This window comes from Sus scrofa, chromosome 15, assembly GCF_000003025.6.
Source record: "Sus scrofa isolate TJ Tabasco breed Duroc chromosome 15, Sscrofa11.1, whole genome shotgun sequence".
Taxonomy (NCBI): domain Eukaryota; kingdom Metazoa; phylum Chordata; class Mammalia; order Artiodactyla; family Suidae; genus Sus; species Sus scrofa.
This window is the reverse complement of record NC_010457.5, coordinates 84363545-84385363: the sequence shown is the minus strand read 5'-3', so window position 1 is coordinate 84385363 and position 21819 is coordinate 84363545. Positions and strand designations below refer to the sequence as shown.

The 21819-nt window shown below is 35.1% G+C and overlaps 1 protein-coding gene across 1 annotated transcript in view; it reads left to right on the top strand.

The window, feature by feature from the left end:
- Positions 1-21819, top strand: part of TTN (titin) — a 274368-nt gene that overhangs the window by 115957 nt on the left and 136592 nt on the right. Inside the window, 36 exon segments of the mRNA XM_021075901.1 lie at positions 384-464; positions 3539-3622; positions 3845-3925; positions 4071-4151; positions 4323-4406; positions 4663-4764; positions 5198-5302; positions 7229-7309; positions 7499-7567; positions 7796-7879; positions 8042-8125; positions 8401-8484; positions 8741-8824; positions 9566-9646; positions 9949-10164; positions 11075-11152; positions 11359-11433; positions 11641-11733; positions 12517-12594; positions 12790-12842; positions 12881-12995; positions 13209-13292; positions 13501-13578; positions 14083-14166; positions 14408-14491; positions 14703-14786; positions 14990-15289; positions 15616-15699; positions 16773-16847; positions 17611-17685; positions 18277-18390; positions 18993-19070; positions 20146-20214; positions 20362-20451; positions 20577-20873; positions 21697-21777. Coding sequence (XP_020931560.1) covers positions 384-464; positions 3539-3622; positions 3845-3925; positions 4071-4151; positions 4323-4406; positions 4663-4764; positions 5198-5302; positions 7229-7309; positions 7499-7567; positions 7796-7879; positions 8042-8125; positions 8401-8484; positions 8741-8824; positions 9566-9646; positions 9949-10164; positions 11075-11152; positions 11359-11433; positions 11641-11733; positions 12517-12594; positions 12790-12842; positions 12881-12995; positions 13209-13292; positions 13501-13578; positions 14083-14166; positions 14408-14491; positions 14703-14786; positions 14990-15289; positions 15616-15699; positions 16773-16847; positions 17611-17685; positions 18277-18390; positions 18993-19070; positions 20146-20214; positions 20362-20451; positions 20577-20873; positions 21697-21777 — 3570 coding nt within the window.

Here is a 21819-nt window from a genome sequence, read left to right as displayed (position 1 = left end):
AAAAAAAAAAATCTTAGTGTCTGTCTTCTTGTACCTTCTTCTATGGGATTCGTGTATTAATGGAATAGCATCAGTAAACTATTTGTAATATATATTAATTCTGTGTGTTGATTTCATTAACACATGTGAACGTGTTGCCAAGTGTCAGTAATACTTTTAGACTCCAGACCACTGTAATTGGGTCTTTGTCACCTTCATGTAATATATGTAATGTCTCTATGGTATTGATGTATTTAGCATGTATTTCTATCACATGTAGAGCCTATTAAATTACTTCCTAAATTCTTACACTCTTATTGGGGATTTATGCCTTAATGTAATCTTAAGTGTCTCAGAAGGAGATTAGAGTTCTCAACATTGTTTCAACAATGGTGTCTTTAAAGTTCCTGAAGTCAAGAAGCCTGTGCCAGAGGAGAAAAAGCCAATTCCTGTGCCTAAGAAGGAACCCCCTGCTCCCCCAAAAGGTACAGCAGAACTGATCAAGGGGTGACCCTTTGCCCCAAATTCCATTCCTTTGTTTAATTGGTCTTTGTACGTACTATGTATCTTTCTCTGTGTGTCTTTTACATGCCCCTTGTGTTTTTCCACTTGTTTGTCAGCTTCAGGGGCTACACTCTTGACATACATTATGTATGATACTGAACATTAAAAGAATTTACTTTTAAAAAGTAACTATATCAAACTATCTTAAATTTTTAATATCTTCCTGCTGTTAGAGAAAGAAGAGATAGTTATGAAACTCATTTTCTACAGGCATGTTTCTAGGAAAAACTCATTCACCCCTCAACTGTGTGACTTTTTTGTAATAAAAAAAAAGAAAAACTTTCATGAGTTATGACCAGATACAGAGACTAACAGGAGAGTATTTGGCAGAACTGCATGTTAATGAGGGAAATACAGTGCTGCTAGTAACTGCCACTCTTCTGAGAAGTCAATAATGCCTACTCTTAAATAGTTGGAAATCTATCAATTTTTGACATTTACTTTTACTGTGTTTCTTGAGACATTAATTGAACATTGATATTTGCCGTAAATGTTGCAATTATCTAATTAGTGAGTCGGGGAACTTTCATATAGATACTTTTGAATTACAATGTGCTAATTCTTGCTTTAGTTGTTTTTGACTTGGTGGTTTGGGGGAGGGGTGTTTAGTGATAAAAGTCACTACTTTATAAAGGCAATGAAATGGCAAACTGCACACATCTTAGTTAGAGAGATCAAGCATGATCCAGCTCAGGAGAAAGCAGGCTTATAGAAATCATTCATTTTATGTAGTGTTCCCTTTTGCCTGATTTCTCAATGTTTCTGTTTTCTTCCTGAATTAAATCTGCTTCTTTCAAACTCTTGGATATTTAGAATTCTGTGTCTTTTAAAAAATTTTTTAATTGAAGTATAGTGGATATACAATATAAGTTACAGGTGTACAACATAGTGATTCACAATTTTTAAGGGTTATACTCCATTTATAGCTATTAGAATATTGGCTATATTACCTGTATTATACAATATACCTTCATAGCTTATTTTATACTTAATAGTTTATACATCTTAATCTCTCTATATTGTCCTTCACCCTTCCCTCTTCCCACTGGTAACTACTAACTTGTTCTTCTTGTCTGTGAGTCTACTTCTTTTTTGTTATGTACACTAGCTGTATTTTTTAGATTTTACACATAAGCAATTTCATAGAGTATTTGTCTATCTCTGTCTAATTTATCCATTACCTTCAAGTCTATCCATGTTACTGCAAATGGCAACATTTCATTCTTTTTCATAGCTGAGCAATATTCCATTATATTCTTTATTCATTCATCTCTTGGAAACTTAAGTTGCTTCCATACCTCAGTGATTGTAAATAATGCTTCTATGAACATTGGGGTGCAGGTATCTTTTCAAATTAATGTTTTTGTTTCTTACAGTCTTTAAGCAAATGATTTTTAAGGAATGATTTCTGATTAATCATTAAAATATGATTATATGAAAATCATATAATTATAAGGAACAGGTTATATTGCTAAAACCAATACTAAAACCAAGGCCTCTTGGTATGTCTCACTTATCCATAAAAATAAACACACTTAGTAACATGTTTTGTTTTTGTTTTTGTTTTTTGTCTTTTTCTCCTTTTAGGGCCACATGGGTAGCATGTGGAGATTCCCAAGTTAGGGGTCTAATCGGAGCTGTAGCCGCCGGCCTACACCACAGCCACAACAACACCAGACCCAGGCCATGTCTGTGACCTACACCACAGCTCACCGCAACACCAGATCCTTAACCCACTGAGTGAGGCCAAGGATCAAACCTACAACCTCATGGTTCCTAGTCAGATTCGTTTCTGCTGCGCCACAACGGGAACTCCAATAACATGTGTTTATAAACATCCAATATACACATAACATAATGTGTACATGTCAATCTGTATCTGTATAACTACATCAAGATATTATAAATGCAAGTGTGGAGGTGCAGAGGTTCATAAAAACTGCCGGTATCTTATTTAAAATGGAAACAATTGCTACTCATAGTGCATGCTGTTAAATTACATCTGCAACTTAAAAATTCAACATTATCAACACTTAGAATAGATAAATTAAACTCATTGTAAACCTTTTGGGGGTCATAGACCCTACTGGAACTATGGAGCCTCTTAGAGAAAAGCACATATGTACATACCCACAAAATTTTGTACACAGAACTCCCCAAAGTGCTGACACATAGGTGTCATATTGAGAGGGCTACCGTAGCACAAGGGTGTTTCCTGAGTTTTGTAGCTACTACAGGCGAACAACCAAGAAAAAAAAAATTCAGGGCAGGGGAGAGGAATTCCCGTCGTGGCTCAGTGGTTAACGAACCTGACTAGTAACCATGAGGTTTCAGGTTCGATCCTTGGCCTCACTCAGTGAGTTAAGGATCCGGCATTGCCATGAGCTGTGGTGTAGGTCACAGATGTGGCTCGGATCCCATGTTGCTGTGGCTGTGGCATAGGCTGGCAGCTACAGCTCTGATTAGACCCCTAGCCTGGGAACCTCCATATGCTGTGGGTGTGGCCCTAAAAAAAACAAACAAAAAAAAAATCAGGGGAGAAATGGAAAAAATAGTAATGCTGTAGATACAACCATTCTGATGACATCATAGTCCGTGGTCTTAGGTAAATTACAGCCATTGTAGTTATGAATTTCATTTCTGAATACAAAGCATAAAGAGATTTTTATATACTATATCCACACACTATGTTGTTTGTGTAATTACTGATTTTTTATCAAAAGTATACCAGCATACAGAGAAAATGAATTCTGTACATATCCTTCATATATATAACTCATTTTTAATCACCTAAATACTTCTGTAACATTACTTGGGATATATATCACATTGTGACCTTTAGAATACTATAGTTTAATTTTCTGCATTATTTTGCTGATGCATAGAAAATCTATAATAACATTAATGAGCTGTATAAAGACTTGTATATGTACCTATATCCATTCATAAAAGTTATATATGTCTGAAGTAACATTTTATTTTAAAAACTTTTAAGTCCCAGAGGTGCCAAAGAAACCTGTCCCTGAAGAAAAGGTGCCTGTACCTGTTGCAAAGAAAAAGGAAGCTCCACCAGCTAAAGGTACAGTGACTTGCTTAATAAAGAAGCCCTATATTACGTCTTCAGTACAAAACATTTTTGTGTTTAATTATCTGTTAGTTTAGTTTCGTTTGAAATGAATGTTTTATGGTGTAAGGATTCAACAAAACTGTCTGTCTACCTGCCAACTTTCTTACAAAATAATTGTCCATTAGCTACTTTGGAAAATAAAAAGTCAACTCTAAAAATTAATGTCTTTTCAAGTTGCTGAAGTACAGAAGAGGGTTGTCACAGAAGAAAAGATAACTGTTGTCACTCAAAGAGAAGAATCTCCACCACCAGCAGGTACTTCATCCCACCTCTATGAAATAACCTTGTCTTTCCTTCAAACTTCTTTAATTGCATGTCTTCTTTAATGGGTGTGCCAGTTCTATGTTGCTCATCTACTTTGCCTTTCTGAGAATTTTAAAAGCAAATACTATCCTTTAAGTGCCAGAAATACCAAAGAAGAAAGTTCCCGAAGAAAAAAGACCAGTTCCTCGGAAAGAGGAAGAAGTTCCACCACCAAAAGGTATGTCTCTCCATCTTTCCAAGAACCATCTTCATAATATTATGTTCCAGAGGCAAACGATATTGTTGTTAGTTTTGCAATTTGTGTGCACAGTGAGCGTGTCTCTGTGTTTTGTGTTGGGCTTCAGTGAGATGAATTGTGAGGTTCTAAAAGTGTACAATGTTTTCCAAGTGCCAGCTCCACCTAAGAAACCTGTCCCAGAGGAGAAAGTTCCCGTGCCAGTTCCTGTCACTAAGAAAGCCCCTCCTCCTCGAGGTAGGATTTATCTCAAGCCTCTGACAAAAATCTTTTAGCTGATGAATTCTTTTTCCTATTTGGCATCATCTTGTACTGACCTTTTGTCTCTCTTTGAATAGAATTTTTCTGTGTAAATACTTGTGATATGTTATGTAATTCGTTTCTCATTTTGCTTGTGAAAGTGGTGAACTGTGCAAATCTTCCCCAAACATTAGGGAGAGAGAATAGTTAAGATTCTTGATTCTTAAGCTTCAACTTTAATGCTTTCTTCAAGCTGAAGTTTCTAAGAAAACTGTCATAGAAGAAAAAAGACTTGTTGCTGAAGAAAAACTCTCCGTTGCAGTTCCTCAGAGAGTGGAAGTCATGCGGCATGAAGGTATCTAATCAGAAGTGAGGGGAGAAATGAGTTTGCAGCTGTTTCCTCCAAGCCTTTTCTTCTTTCCACACTGGTTACTTTAGAAGTTGTCCTTATACAGTGTCTGTCTGTTATAGCTTCTGAGATTGAGTCTTTTGTGTCTGCCCTGTGTCTGAATCACTCTTAAGAGAGTGAATGGGGTGCTGAACATGTGATAATCGTGCAAGTGGCCACGTTTGGACATAATTTAAATATTCTTCTCAGTCTTGGGCTGTACTGTCCCCTCATCTGAAATCAGCTCTCTCCTTCTTATAATGAGGAAGTGCTGTGACACCACCCCCTAAGCAGAGTGGGAACAGTGTCCATCTATAGGGGACACATGGCTATTGTCAGGATTTCAGTGGGATATTCAGGCTGAATTTAAATTAAATATTATCTTTTAAAATATCTGCAGAGAAGGAATGGAGTTATTCAGAAGAAGAGGAAAGAGTATCTGTTTCAGTTTATAGAGAAGAGGAAAGAGAGGAGGAGGAGGAAGTGGAGGTTACAGAATATGAAGGTAAACAATGCAAATAAGCTAGAGGTGACCTGGAGACTTGATGAGTTGTTTTCTTTCATAGACTGTTTATTGGATGAATGAAAGTGACATAAATTCAGTGAACATTTCCTGGCCTTATTAGATGCATCTTTTGATCAAAACACAGGATTTAGGAGTATTAATTAAACATCCAATGTATTTCTTGTCTATTCCCTCATACTTGGCCATATGGGAAATAAGTCTTCATATATTTATGGGTAGCTAATGGTGCAAATACTCCATATATCCTTTCAATAGATCGACCTGGTTTCAGTATAGTGGGATAGCATAATCTTCACCTTGGTAATCTAATATCTAAAACATGGATAACATAAGCAGTGTGGGTAGCACAACTCCCTGGGGTGTCCTGACTCACAGATTTTAAATGACTAAGAAATTATATTCCCTTATTACATTTCAGAAGTCAAGGCCACCTTTGAGAGAGAAAAACACTGAACACAATATTTCATGTATGGAGAAAACAGTCATCTGGTATCTTTAAATTTGGACAACTTGTTATTCAGATATTCCCATACCTATAATCCTAGTTCTCTATAGTTTGAAGACTGAACAACAAGCTTTATTTCAATGTCATGATGCCCTTTTAATAAAAGGCACCACTAGGTTCACTGCTAAGGTTGAGCATTCTGGCTAAAGCTATATATTCAGAGATATATATTCAGAAGAACTTTACTGAAACAGTTCTAATGTAGCTCTGCTTTAAAGAGAAATAAATAAGTTTCTTAACAAATTAACTGTCTTCCCAATGAAAAGATGAGTAGAATTGTACAGTTAGATGCCCTTGGGTGCCTCTCTGGCTAATAAAAGGTGCCCTGCTTCTTCTCCACTCGGAAGAAAAGTTCATGTGAAATCCAGATGTGTGGTCTTAATGGAATGGCTTAGAGCAAGCCTACCAGTTCTGCGGTGCTTTCTGGGAAACGCCAGGATGTCAGACATAAGTCAGGAATGTGATGGAGTCACAGAGGGCTCTGTTCCTTCTAGAAATGTGCAGGAAACCAAACATAACAGGTACACAGGAAAGTTCTCGTTGCATGAATCTAATTTCAGTTTTTGACAGTGTGCATTATAAATTTATTTTAGTACAATAGACTAATGAAAAGGAGAGACATTTTGGAGTTCCCTGGTGGCTCAGTGGGCTAAAGACCCAGTGTTTCACTGCTGGGCTCGGGTTCAATCCCTGGCCCAGGAACTTCTACATGCCATGAGAAAAAAAAAAGAGAAAGAGATTTTATAATATCCCTGCATTTTTTATTAAACCCAAAAGATTTAGGGAAAAGATGAATAGGTAGCCTGTTAAGTTTACTTCTAATGTTTGTAACCAAATCTTTCTATTCTATAATCACCTTTATACACATAGGCTCATAAATCATGTGAAGACTCTTGCCTCATCCACCATATCTGCTCTTACAAAATTGGGGAAAAAAGCTTGTTTCCAAGGCCTCAGTAGGTTTTTCATGTGTAATACAGGTCTTTTCCTTCTTATAAACCTATTTATGATCCCTCAAGTATATGCTTCTTCCACCCTACAGCCTTCAAAACTAGAGTGCTGTGTTATTTTTGAAACTCATCTTCAAATTCCTGTGTTCTTGTTAATTTAGCTGTGAGAATTGCTTTTCTGTCTTGTGCTTGTCCTGTTCTTGTGAATACAACATTGTTATTGTTATGACATACTTAAAAACGAGATTATTGACATTTATTTCCCATAATCTTCATTAAGGTATATGCTTTCATTAAAATCTTCTTCTCTGAGTATTTGAAACGAGAACAGGGCTTTGGAAAGTGTTAAACTTTTACTGTTTTAATTTCTCTTTGACATAATAAAGTATAGCTAAAGTTAAACATGAAAAACATTACAACTTATCTTCTTTCAAATTGATGTCTTTAAAGTGATGGAAGAGCCTGAGGAATATATTGTAGAGGAAGAGGTGCACTTAATCTCTGAGAGAGTGGAAGCTGAACCAGCTGAAGGTAGACGAACTCTTAAATTCTAGCCCTATCTGTGTGTGTGTTGTCCCATTCTTAACGTCCTCTTTGTGATTAATTTATTGTCTGTATTGCAAATGTTGCTAAATATCATGTTTAATTAAAATATTCCTTAAATGTTTATTAAAAAGAAATCTGGGCATTTCCACAAATGTATTTAATAATCTTTTCAAGTGCCTGAGAAGAAAATGGTACCGAAACCAAAAGTTCCTGTTAAAATAGAAGAGCCTCCACCAGCTAAAGGTACAATTCTCTTTCAAAGAAATGGGATACCATTTACCTTAATAGTTATAATGCCTTTAGTTAAGATAACTGCCTCCATTTTTGTCAGCATGTAAGTGTAAACATTTTTACTGAGTATAGTCATTGATTGTATAAATGTGCGACCTTTTCAAAAAGTGAGTTCTTTGCCCCCAAATGAAGTTATTTCTTCCATAATGCAAACTAATCTTAAATCTAATCTTTCTGAAGTTCCTGAAGCACCTAAGAAAATTGTGCCAGAAAAGAAAATACCTGCTGCAGTTCCCAAAAAAGAAAAAGTGCCACCAGCCAAAGGTATAATTGGGCTTTCCTTTGTTCTTGAATAATGACTGTTTTTTGAAATCTTCTGTTAGTACAGTCATCAAATTTTTACAACATTAACAAGAAAATAAGTGTGCCTATGTTTAGTGTTTCTCACATTTGTGGGTGTGACCATGTTGCCTAATATCTTTTAAGTGCCAGAAGAGCCTAAGAAACCAGTTCCCGAAAAAAGGGCTCCTCCCAAGGTGGCTAAGATAGAAGAACCACCTCCCACCAAAGGTAAATGAACCCCCTAGCACAGCAACTAGAAACATAGCTTGTCTCTTGTTCTCTCACTGTGTCCTTGAGTCACGCCTTTTACATGGAGGTCACTGGTGTACGTTGGTGGCAATGAGGTATTATTGCCTTGTCTATGGTGGAGTATTACTTACTTGTTATTTGTGTGTATCTTGGAAAACGTTACATTCTAAAATCACAATACTTTCTGGCTAATGAATTTTTTAAAATTCCACTTTAAGTAATATAACTCCTTAATCCTAAAATTATCTTTCAAGTGACTGAAAGGCACATGCAAATAACCCAGGAAGAAAAAGTTCATGTTGCTGTAACTAAAAAAGTGGAACCTCCAAGACCAAGAGGTACATGGGGCTTTTCAATACACAGAACATTGTACTTCCCCACTTCTCTTTACCAAATCCACTAATTATGGGTGTTGTTTTGTTGTTGTTGTCATTGTTTTACTTGTTGTTTTATGTTTGAATTAATGAAAATGTCAGGTTTTTTATGTTTGAGTAGTTACAACTCCCTTTTTGTGGTTTGAATAATTCTTTAAAATGAAAAATATTTTCATTTAAAATTGGAAACAGTTCTTTAAAATGAAATCTGTCTTTAAAGTGCCCGAGGAACCTAAGAGAGCTATTCCAGAAGAAAAAGTGCCAAGACTCAAACCTAAAAAAGTGGAGGAGCCACCAGAAAAAGGTATACCAACTTTTCCAAAAATAAAAATAAGCTTATAGGTATAGAAACTAATGTAGTGAAGTTGGGGTCCTTAAAGAAAAAAATTTAAATAAGTACTACAAAGTAAACAGTATGCATATGCTATTCCAAATCACCTCAAAATTAAACATTTCTGATACCAAAAAATATTTTCTCTTCTTCTCAAAAAAAAAAAAAAGGGAAGCTCTCCCCAAACATGTGTGGATACTTTCCCTTAAAATGCACTGTCTTCTAATGTTTTTATTTGTCTATATACTGAACTCCTTTACCACAATGCTTGTTTTGTGTGGCAATCTTTGATGAAATTAAACATTTTTTAAATTCCCAATTTTTTACATTGTGCCAAAAGAGGATATGAAACTACCTTAGAATTAAAATGAAGAAACTGTTCATATAACACAAGTTTGTGTCTAATGCTTGTTTGATAGTTATTGTTTATACTGTCTAGTTGTCTTATTTAATTCTCTTATAAACACTACTTGGTCTTCTTAAAGTTATTCAATGTCATTTAGGTATTAAGTAGCTTAGAAAAAAGTATTCATATGTATATGAGACCATATTTATTTCCAAGTCTATTGATTTTTCTTACCACTTAAATGAAAATTTTAAACAATGAGCACAGTTAATGGTCATCTTTGTCCTTGGATTGTGCATACACAATTACTCTTAACATATATTATTCTGAATCTTTCCATTCATTTTTAATAATTACTCTTTTTAAAGTGACTGAAATCAGGAAAATAGCTGTTAAAGAAGAAAAGGTAGCCATCGAAGTTCCAAAAAGAGAACCTCCTGTCACTAAAGGTATATTATGCTTTGACTAAATAACAAAATGAAGCATGAAACTATTCAGCTCTTTGCCTGCTAGTTCATAATTTGATTCTCCTCCTTTATTGGCTTATTGTTGACTAAAGGCACGGAATCTAACATTTGAGATCATAAATAGCAAATGTACACCCTGTAATACCTTGCCCATCGGAGGACAGTCAGGGTCTCCCATAACCAGTGCATGAGGCCATCACCAAGGAGTGAAATCACAGCATATTAGCACTATGGTACCTCAATGGGCTTCAAGTAAAATGCTGCTGTTGTCAATATTATTCCAGAAATTACTGTAACAGAAGAGAAAGAATGGGCTTACGCCCGAGAAGAAGAAACTGTTTCAGTACAACAGGAAGAGGAGTATGAGGAATATGAAGAATATGATTATAAAGAATTTGAGGAATATGAACCAACAGAAGAATATGACCAATATGAAGAGTATGAGGAACGTGAATTTGAACATTATGAAGAGTATAAAGAACGTGAAGAACATGTCACAGGTATGAGCAGAACTGCAAACCTGAAACCACATTAAATATGTGAAGATTCCATTAGAACAGGATAAAAATATGGATGCCCAAAGAAATTTGGAAAGAACTTTGTTTTGTTTGGCAAGTTCAGAATTTTTTTTCTTAGATAACTTCTAAGGAAAAAAATCTATAAATCTTGAAGATACTGTTAGACTTTGGTTCTGGGAATCATCGATTTCCCCTCTCCTTTCTGCTCCTATGTAAAATAGCAAATGTCGCTAAGTTTCTTTCTCCAAAAAGTTAGGAGTTTTATCTTGAAGTGCCCTTGATCATTCTAAAACATGATCCAAAATTTCTGAATGTCTCTCATTCTGAAGCTTGTTATTATCAAACATGGTAGGCTGTTGGGAAAATACCTCCCCTCAAGGATCCCATCAGCAAAACTTGACAAAGACTGATTCAAAAGCAAAGACAGTGAAGAAGGCCACCATAAGGAGTGTGTTTTATCTAATGAACATCAAATTTCTAGGAATAAGTTTCTGTTAGAACTTCAAAATAAATCAATATTATTTCACTAACTCAATTGCTGATGTTTCACAGCCTATGTGTCGTTTTACAGAGAGAATTAAAAACCAATATTATATGGAAAGGAGTTTTAACCATGTCTTGTCTACCTGAAGTGAAATGAAATATAATATGTAAAAAGCCGCAATTACCTAATTAAAGTAAATAGCAGGGAGGAAATGGGAATAAAAATTTGTTGAGTCTTTTAGATGTTATTCTGCTTGTACCTCAGATTCTCACTCACCTCTAGAAGCTATGACTATGCTGTAGATAAGATATAATATTTTAATTCTTTGAGTCTGCCAAAGAAATATCATTGTTATTTATGCTCTAACAAAAATATCTAACATTAAATACCCTGTATGTATTTTTAAAGAACCTGAGAAGCCTATCCCAGTAAAGCCTGTCCAGGAAGAACCAGTTCCCACAAAACCAAAGGCCCCACCAGCTAAAGGTAGGGTGAGAAAAACATTATCAGTTATGAGACCTGTGGTTCCTACATGTCTGTCAAACTCCACATCCCTGTTGCCGTGTCAGTGTACCAATCACATGTGTGTTTGGGACATTATGTTGTGCATCGTATTTCTTAATTCTTTGTTCTTACTACTCTTAAGAAATCTGGTTCAGGTTTTTTAATCTGTTAATATTGATATTTTAAAGTGCTGAAGAAAGTGGTCCCTGAAGAAAAAGTGCCAGTGCCCATTCCTAAGAAACTCAAACCTCCACCACCCAAAGGTACATGGCAGCATAATAATTACCAAAAACATCTTTGTAACTTGTGTTCAGTGAACATGTCTCACTACCTTGTCTGATGTTCTTTGTTTCTTATTGAATGTATTGTTTGGTCCTGATTCTTAAATTTCACAGTGTCTCATGTATTTTTATTTATATGATATTCATGTAGTTGGTTTTAATGGTCTTTCATAATTAATATCTTTAAAGTGCCTGAAGAAGCAAAGAAAGTTGTTGAGGAAAAAATACACATTTCAATTACCAAACGTGAAAAAGAGCAGGTGACTGAACCAGCTGCTAAAGGTATAATTTCCTTCTTTGATAGTATTTTTTTATAATATCTCTTTTAAAATTGAAGTAGCTGTGTTTTGTGTTTGGTTTTTTTTTTTTTTTTTTGCTGTTTTATGTCTTAATTATCAGGAGGTTATTAGATTTAAAAATCTATAAATACAGGATAAAAAGATAATGTTATCTTAAAAGGAAAAGTTTTTTTAAAATATATATCCACAACTTCTTATATAATGGCTGTGCCCTAACACATGGCTGCATTACATATAGAACCAAATGTTTAGATTTAAAATGTGTGACCCTTTGGCACATTCCTGACTTGTCTAAATTGATGTAATAATGTAACAGTATTCACCACAGTTCAGTATCTGTTTATCGCTCCTAAAGTCATTTTGAAGATTGAAAAAAAGAGTTAATTCAGTGTCTAGCCATTTCTTTCCTGCTTTTTACTAAGTATTAAGTAACTTCTCTGGAATGTCAGAAAATGTACTTATCCAGAAGTAAATTTAGCTTTTCAGCCAAGAATGTTTCATACAAGCAGAGATACCCAAACACTAAACATCATTTCACACTTGGGCTATGCTACTTCAGATTTACTTGAGTATTTTTGTATGTTTTTATTCCAGTGAGGTTTAGAATCCTTTCCAGGGAAAATATGAAGTTTCTTATGGATGAACACTCACATATCTAGCACAAGAGGCATTTGCAAAATTATTCTAGTTCCTTAAAGTACAACAAATCAAGTATTGGCTGGATTGCCTGTTTCTGACAAAATTTCCTTATACTTAATGTTTCAAGTGCCCATGAAGCCCAAGAGGGTTGTCCCAGAAGAAAAAGTACCTGTTCCTAAAAAAGAAGTAGCAGCACCTGTTAGAGGTACATAATACCACTCTTTTTCAATGTGTTGTTTGTCTTTTTTTGGTATGAAATGTTCAGTTCTTTGTGTAAAGTTTTTCTGTGGGAAAGATAAAGCATATCCCTTTCTTCTGTTACATATGGCTGTGTTCCTAATGTGTCTTAATTTTGCTGAGTAATTGGAAATCATCCAACCTAAAGATAATATCTTTAAAGTGCCAGAAGTACCTAAAAGACGAGAACCAGAAGAGATTGTCTTTGAAGAAGTTGTAACCAAGCAGAGGAATATTATGAAGAAGTAGAAGAGTACGTTCATGAAGAAGAGTACATTCATGAAGAAGAAGAAGAAGAAGAAGAATACATTCATGAAGAAGAGGAACTCATAACTGAAGAAGAAGTGGTACCAGTGATACCAGTCAAAGGTAGATCATATCTCCTGCTGAGGGATTAGCAGAGCATCTTTAGAGTCTGGGTGTCCAATTTGGTCAGATTCTGGGGGTTATTAGCACCAATGACAATTATGCTCATTTTAGAAGAATACACTTTTAGATGCTGGAGTATGATTTCTGCAGTTGCTTTTCACATTTTACATCTTTTCTGCAACATTTCCAAAATTCTTAATAATATCTTTAAAGTGCCTGAAGTACCCAAAAAACCTGTCCCAGAAGAGAAGAAACCTGTTCCTGTTCCCAAAAAGAAGGAAGCCCCACCAGCAAAAGGTACACCACCACTCATATCATGAGCATATAAAAGACTTACTCTGAATATAAGTAGCTAACTATCTTCTGAGTTCAAAACCTTGTGTGTTACTATCTGTTGTTTAAAATGTTAACTGTCCTTTGTATGGATGTGTTGCTACTGGTAGTGATCAATAAACAACATGGATGTGTTGTTACTGGTACTGATCAATAAACAATATCTTTAAAGTGCCTGAGATTCCTAAGAAGCCAGAAGAGAAAGTTCCTGTGCCCATTCCTAAAAAAGAGAAGGCTCCACCTGCTAAAGGTACATCTCTTTGAAATCCATCAATGGAATAATGTAATAATTGACCCATGTAGTATAAGTTGGTGAGCCATATCAGTTCTTTCCCCAAAATAATATTAACAATATTAATGCCAAGACAATGACCTCTGAGCTGGTTACTGGAGCAGTATATCATGTACTCATCTCTGACCTTGACCATCAGAGCATGCTGGTACTTAATGCTTGGCTCCTCCTCTTTAGTGGAAAGTCCTTAAAGTAAAATAAATTCTTGCCGTAATACCAAAATGGACAAAATCATCATTTACCAGATATTGCATGTTGTCTTTATCATCAGTCTTTTTTTTCAGTGTTTTTTTTAATCTTAATTTTTATGCATTTCCTGGCCTTTGTTTTGTGGCTATGATAATCTTTCAGTCTTAAAGTGAAATTGTTAGAATATCTACGATGCTTCAATAGGTCTAAAATTGCTAGATTCTTATCTGTGAGTGAAAAATGCAACATTAACCTTATTTGTTATCTTTCAAGTTCCTGAAGTACCCAAGAAACCTGTACCAGAGGAGAAAGTGCCAGTACCAGTTCCTAAAAAGGTGGAAGCTCCACCTGCCAAAGGTACATGAACTTACAATGTCATAAAAAATGCATATAAAAAATGGTTAAATTAAATGGTTCAAGTCCATACTCTTTGGAGATCAACTCTTTAGTAACCCTTTATGGAAAAGAAAGCATTAATATTTAAAAGATTCTTGAAATAAACTTAGCCATACTCTTAAGACCTTGTCTTAATCTTTTTGAGACTATGACTCAAAATTTTACGTTACGTAAAATGATTCTCTAAATCATTTCTTTAAAGTGCCAGAAGTGCCCAAGAAGCCTGTGCCTGAGAAGAAGGTGCCAGTTCCTGCTCCTAAGAAAGTAGAGGCTCCACCTGCAAAAGGTACATCAATTCATCATTTAAGGTCCATGGGGAAAAAAACTTTATATTTACGTATATTCATATACAAATTCCCTCATAACACTACATGTTTTAAACAATAGTCTACCTTATTAGAAATAAAAAAGTCAGGTATTTTATGATCCTTTTTTATATCTATTGCTCTAATATATATAAAAGAACACATTCTTAAAGACAAATAATATCTTTAAAGTGCCAGAGGTGCCCAAGAAGAAAATCCCAGAAGAAAAGGAGCCAACACCTGTTCCGAGAAAAGTGGAAGCTCCACCACCCAAAGGTACATTAATCTCTGACAGAACCAGGGCAAAAAGGAAACTAACTGGTATTATACAGCCTCACTAATTATAATGAATGCTTGATGACCCTTACTTTAGTGACAATTGATGCTTTATGACCACAGATTATTTGCTTTTCATGTTGTCCCATGTTATTATTGTACATAAAAGTGATGCTTGTACAATTGAACAAATATCTTTAAAGTGCCCAAGAAACGTGAGCCAGTTCCAGTTCCAATTCCTGTAGCTCTACTCCGGGAAGAGAAAGTTACATTTGAGGAAGAAATAGTTCTTGAAGAGGAAGTTCTACCAGAGGAAGAGGAAGTTCTCCCTGAGGAAGAGGAAGCCCCACCAGAGGAGGAGGAAGTTGTACCAGAGGAAGAGGAAGTTCCTCCTGAAGAAGAGGAGATTCCTCCTGACGAGGAAGAATTTATACCTGAGGAAGAAGTTGTACCTGAAGAAGTTCTTCCAGAAATTAAGCCTAAGGTGCCAGTACCTGCCCGAGGTATAGCAGCAGTTCTTCTTGGAGTCATCAGACCTCTTTTGTGTTGAATTCTGCCTTACCATCTTTTTGTTCATCTCTAATTTTTATCTGTGATTCTTTATTCTATGTTTTCTATCATCTTAATCTTAGAAAACATTCCAGACGTGTGTTCTTATCATTTTTGTGTCCGTCTTGTGTGTCTGTTGTACATTATCTGATTTATCTTTTCAAATTTCATGATATGAAGTGTTATTCAGTTGTTTGTGGTCTTATTCTCATGTGTCTTTTTGTGACATATACAGTACTGTACATTTGATTTTTAATGTCTTAAAATGAATGTTTTTAAGTGCCCGAAGTGCCAAAGAAACCTGTACCAGAGAAGAAAGTCCCCGTTCCTGTTCCCAAAAAAGTGGAACCTCCACCACCCAAAGGTACACCTCCCCAAAGTGAATACATGTTCCTCATCCATAGGTTCACCAGAAAAATTATGATGGAACTTGGATTTAGGAAAATTTATGTTGATAAACTACATAGTCACCATTTATTTCTAAAAATATTCAGAAACACTAATATCAACTTTTCATTGGATGAAGAGCAATATTCAAGAACAAAAATGAAAAGTATTCTCTCAAAACTGCCACAAAAATTTTACCCAATTCCCTATAATTTTATTAAACATCATAATTTTCATACAGATAATTTACGAGGCTGAATTATTTGCACACAAAAGAATACCTGAAAAATATAATGAACAAATCTCCTAAATGTCATCCTTCAACTATTTATGTTAACTGCCTTTATAACATCAAAATGAAAAGATAAAAGAAGGATTAATGTATTTATGAAAACACTAATAACTTATGTCTTCTGATACATACATATAAATGGTAGCCCAGCAGGTTTTGATTCTAGCCTTGCTGTGTTACCCTGAGCAAGTCCTTTAACTGATCAGAACCTAAAGTTCCTCATCTATAAAATGAGAATACTAATATCAGTCCTAGTGGGCCTGGATATTATTATGAGAATAAAATAAGGTATCACTGAACGAATAGTATCCAGATTTATCATATTCAATCAGCTCATAGTACAGGACATAATATATTCATGTCTTAAAGCTCAGTAATATTTTATGCAAGTTCATGACATCACTACTTAAAATAAGTGTGACCTCTCCACCAGGTTAAATAGTCTTATAATCAAGGAAATGGTAAAGATAGTCCTTTATTAGATTTCAAGAATTTAGAAATATTTTATGGATAATAATTTAATAGATTACTTATGAAATTTAAATGGATGAAATGACAGCATCTGTCCTTTAGTCCTCAAATGGCTTGCTGATACCTTCCTCCACAAAACCTAACGGTGTCATCACAATTGGGTTCCCAACTTGCATTACATACCTATCTTGAGTGACTGTTGCATTTTTGTCTTTCTGTGTGTGGACTGCGGTGTTCTCTCTTTTTTGTCTCTCACAATAAATTCTTATCATGAAATGTCTTTAAAGTGCCTGAGGTTAAGAAGAAAGTGCCAGAGAAGAAAGTGATCATTCCCAAGAAAGAGGAGGCTCCTCCCACCAAAGGTACTGCTATTCCCAAGCAAACAAAACACTGCCGTTTCTTTCTTCACCAGTAAAAGCCAAAATGCCCCATTTTCAGTATTTATTAACATATATATTATTGTGGTGTCCATTGTCTCTGTGTTTGTGAAACTGAACTTACAAAATAATATCTTTAAAGTGCCCATGGTGCCTAAGAAACCTGAACCAGAAAAGAAGGTGCCTCCTCCTGGTCTTAAGAAAGCAGTGGCTCCGCCTGTCAAAGGTACATCGCTCCCACCAGGATGTGTTTGTTGCCCCACTGTTGAACTACAATGCTGTCCACCCAGGAGTTTCATGATAAATATTTGTGTTGTATGTCTGTCACGTATGGTCGTCAGTTAAGCCTCTGGTGCACCTGTGTTTGTGCTATGTAATTTTTCCACTTTGTGTTTGTGTATTTTATGTTAATTTGTCTATGTATGTTGTTCCTAAAAAATAAAAATACTTATATCTTTAAAGAACCTGAGTGACTAAGAAACCAGTCCCTGAAGTACCCATTGCTCTTCCTAAAAAAGTAGAGGTGCCAGAGTAAAAAGTAGAATACCTCTTTAACAGATGCTTTTTCTTAAACCACCAACCTCTTATTTTTGTCTCATTAACTGATTCTGTGCAATGTCAGTGTTCCCTCTTGTGCATGTGAGTTCTGATAGTAATTCTCTTGTGTTGAAAAATGGGGAACTTGATCTTTATGTACTTCTCTTAGTTCTTGCATTTGAAGTGCCTAAAACAATCAATGTCTTTTAAGTTCCTGAGGTACCTAAGAAAGTGGAAGAAAGACACGTCGTTGTCCTTAAAGAAGAGGAAGTTCCACCAGTTGAAGGTAGATGACTTTCTAAGAAAACAGCATTTTCAGTCATCACTGTCTTATTTTTGTCTAATATTTTCATGAGGTAAATGCACATTTCACTTCAGAAAATAAACATATTCAGACTCCAAACAAATTATTCTTTACCCAGTAGGAATTGGATAGGCAAACTAAAACCAACTGAAATCTCTTTTCTGACATGATTAGCCTGTGTGTGTATTGTTGTTTGTTTTACTTTATTGAGCATCTTTGAAGGGAAACTGTATTTGAAAATTTTTCATCAGATGACTTGTTTGGCAATTGAGGGATTAGCTTTTCCAAGAGGAATTCCAGATAAGCTTGAGTGACTGGTACAGAAAATCTGACTTCAAAAAAAAAAAAATTTCTGTGGTTCTTTCTAATTCTAAAAGTCTTTGAAGGGCCTAACATACTTCGAAGACCCAGTAAGACTTTTTTTTAAGGATGAGTGAGTTTCCACATGCATTTAGAAGGCTGAGCTCTCTTTGTTTCCTATGCTGATCAGACAACATCAGTTTTCAGATGTATCATTTTAGTCTAACATTCAAATGAATTATAAAAATAATTTATGAAATAATCTTTTTAAAGTGTTTGAGGAGCCTGAAGAGCCTGTTCCAGAAGAAGAGATCCCAGAGGAACCACCTAGCATTGAGGAGGAACCACCTAGCATAGAGGAAATTGAGGAGGTGGCGCCACCTAGAGGTACAACTGCTTTTATGAGTTGGACATTTAAAATACATGGTGTTCAAAGTCTTTCTCAGAATTCCTCTAAACCTAATGTTCATCGGTATATTTTTCTTGCATCATATCCATGACAAATGGAAGATTAATTACTATCAGCAACTGAAACTTTGTATCCCTTTTCTTCACCCACCTCTTCTTCCTGCATCTGCAATACAGTTAGAATGAGATAGAGAATTTTATGTTATTGGCACTTTTTGTTTCTAGCCAGATGCTAATGTAATACTTCTCCTAGTTTTCAGTCCTTAGCTTTTTCTTCAATAGTAAGGTGGGTGAAACTCTATCTCTATGGTATTTACTTTTTAGTCATCCTTAGGCTGTCATTCCTGAGGACTATGACAGTCTTTTGCATAACTGATACATGTTTGCTTTGCTTATAGGATTTCCAAGTAACATCCATCCATCTCATCTTCATAGTCAATACTTCATATATAATTACCACTTAGGTTGCTAATATCTTTTTTAAAATAATGTTTTGGGTTTTGGTGGGTTTTAGTATATGGTTGTTATTGTTCTGTTAATTGCATGTCAATTTTCAAAATGTACATAAAATATCTTTTAAGTACCTGAAGTGGTTAAGAAAGCAGTACCTGAAGCACCTACTCCTGTTCCTAAAAAAGTGGAGGCACCACCAGCTAAAGGTATAGCAAATCCTTTTATTAAAGATAACAATATCTTTAAAGTCCCATTCATTTTCTTTTTAAAAAACAAAAACATCTTATTTCACTGCTTTCTTAGAGTCATTTGAATAGCAAGGTTATGAAATTGATTCAGAACCTGTAAAAATATAATTCATTTGCTTGCTTTAGCCTTTTTTGGAATGTCCATGGATGAGTATGTGTATGTGTATGAATTATTCCAGAAGATATTTTAAATAGCTGAGAATTTTCATGTTAATAGTACATCTCTCTATACTTATATGCATGATAAAATGGTTCCCTCTTCCCAACATTCTCTTCCTAGATTTTATTCCATTACATAAGTTAAAGTTTCTCATGTAACTATTACAATAGTTATGCCTACTGTATTATTTTATGGGGGGGGGAATATCTGTTCTAATGCTTAGAGAATTAAAGAGTCTCGTGTCCCTTTTGTAATGTCTGGCCAGAGCATTCAAGGTTATTGCAAAATGTCTGTTTCTCATTGCTTCCTAATTAGGTTAATGTTTTGGTAGCAATCCTAATCGATTAGGTTATGCCAACCCTATCACAGAAAACATCCTCAGCAGACACAAGAATGTCCAGAACCTGACACCTGTGTCAAGGTTTAAGTACTCTATGATGGTAATTACTTCAAAAACAGCCTTGTCAAATTAAAACTAGTAGGAGTTCCCTGGTAGCCTAGCAGGTTAAGATCTGGTGTTGTCACTGCTATAGTGTGGGTTCAGTCCCTGGCCTGGGAACTCCTGCATGCCATGGCCATGTGGCCAAAAAATAATAATAATAATAATAATAAAAGGCCCAATATCGGTAATCCCTGCTATTAAAAAAAAAAATAGGATAGTACAGGTTCTTTGTGGATATACCTTCTTCTAAAGGTATAGTTAGCATAAATGAGTGATTTGAGAAAATATTTTTATTGCTTCTGAAATTGGTATCCAGTGGTACAGAGTGACTTCTTAGACTTTATTATAATGTTGATGTTATTTATGAAGTTTTTATTTCATGTTCATTATTGAGCATTGTCAGCTAACTGAAACGCCTAATATCTTTAAAGTGCCAAAGAAGGTTCCTGAGGAAAAAGTACCTGTTCCTGTTCAGAAAAAAGAGGCCCCACCAGCAAAAGGTACATCTCTTTTTCACCTGAACTTTCTTAGGATCTTTTTTCATTAAGATTTTGTGTTTTATGTTTATATGTCTTGATTGTTTTTGATGTGTTTTGCCTGTGAAAGCTTGCTCTTGACTGTCTTAAATATTAAAACTATATCTTTAGTGCCCGAAGTACAAAAGAAAGTCCCAGAAAAGAAAATCCCAGAAAAGAAAGTCCCTGTGCCTAAAAAAGAAGCTGTTCCCCCAGCTAAAGGTATTTTTGGGAAGATCTTTGCTTATCATGTACTTCTTAGTTGTTTTTATTTTATATTTTGAATTTATATCTTCATTTCCACTGTGTTTGAAAAAATAAATCTCTTAAAATAGATGCTCTTTCAGGGAGAACTGTCCTTGAAGAAAAAATATCAGTTGCTTTCCACAAAGAGGAAGTAGTAAAAGAAAGAACAGAATTAGAAATAGTGGAAGCACAAGTGGAAGAAGCTCTTGAAGAAGAAGCGTTCCATGAGGTGGAAGAATATTTTGAAGAAGAGGAGTTCCATGAGGTAGAAGAATTCATCAAAGTGGAAGAGTATGCAGCTGAAGAAGTACACAAAGCTGAAGAAGTCCGTAGGGTAATAGAAGTTTTAGAGGCTGAAGAAGTGGAAGTATATGAAAAACCCAAAGCTCCACCTAAAGGTATAGGGAATTGTGCAGATATTACAAATTGTTAAATGTTGCTCTTATTTCTTTTTTAAAGTACATTTCATGTTCAGTTTGGAACACTAGATATCCACTTATTTTCTATGATAAAATCATGAGATACTTTAAGCATGAGTTTAAAGTACCTGATAACAGTGATTGATGTGGAGTAGAGATTGACCCCAGAGTATAATTTTAGCCAACAAGATAATAATATTTGATATCTATCTTTCTGAGGCAGCCCTTGTATGAATTTGTGGATTATTTTCTAAATCCAAACAAGAATGTTATGTGACTGTTCCAAGTACTAAAATAACTGGCCATTTTCACCAGTTGGGTGGACAGAAACTCCTCAGTTCACAGAGGAATTTACTTATTCTGGCAAAACCACCATCGCCTTGTTAGCATTTCAGTCAACTCTTCACAGACTAATAATTTCTTAGCCAAACCTTCCACCATTTTACGATATTTTCATTTGAGAAATCACATTAAGGAAGGAAATAAAGTGTGGTAGCAGCACCTGCATTCTAGTATATTCTGAGGATAAACCATAATACAAACACATTCTCTGCAAGACTACTCCAGAACTTGAACAAATTAATAATGTGTGTAATATGAAGGAATGTGTGTGCTTAATACACACAGTAAATTTATAATAGAGATGAAATTTAGCAAAATCAAGTCTTTTGTGTGGTATAAATTTTAAAAATACATATAGATAAATCATTTTATGAGCCCTTGTTATATATACTACCTTCAGTCATCGTGCACCATCATACGTAGGAGTTCTCTCTAAACCAAAATACTAATATCTTTAAAGGGCCTGAGATATCCGAGAAAATCATCCCTCCCAAAAAACCACCTACTAAAGTTGTTCCTCGCAAAGAACCACCAGCTAAAGGTATTTTATTGGTGAAATATTACTTAACTAATTTTACATGCA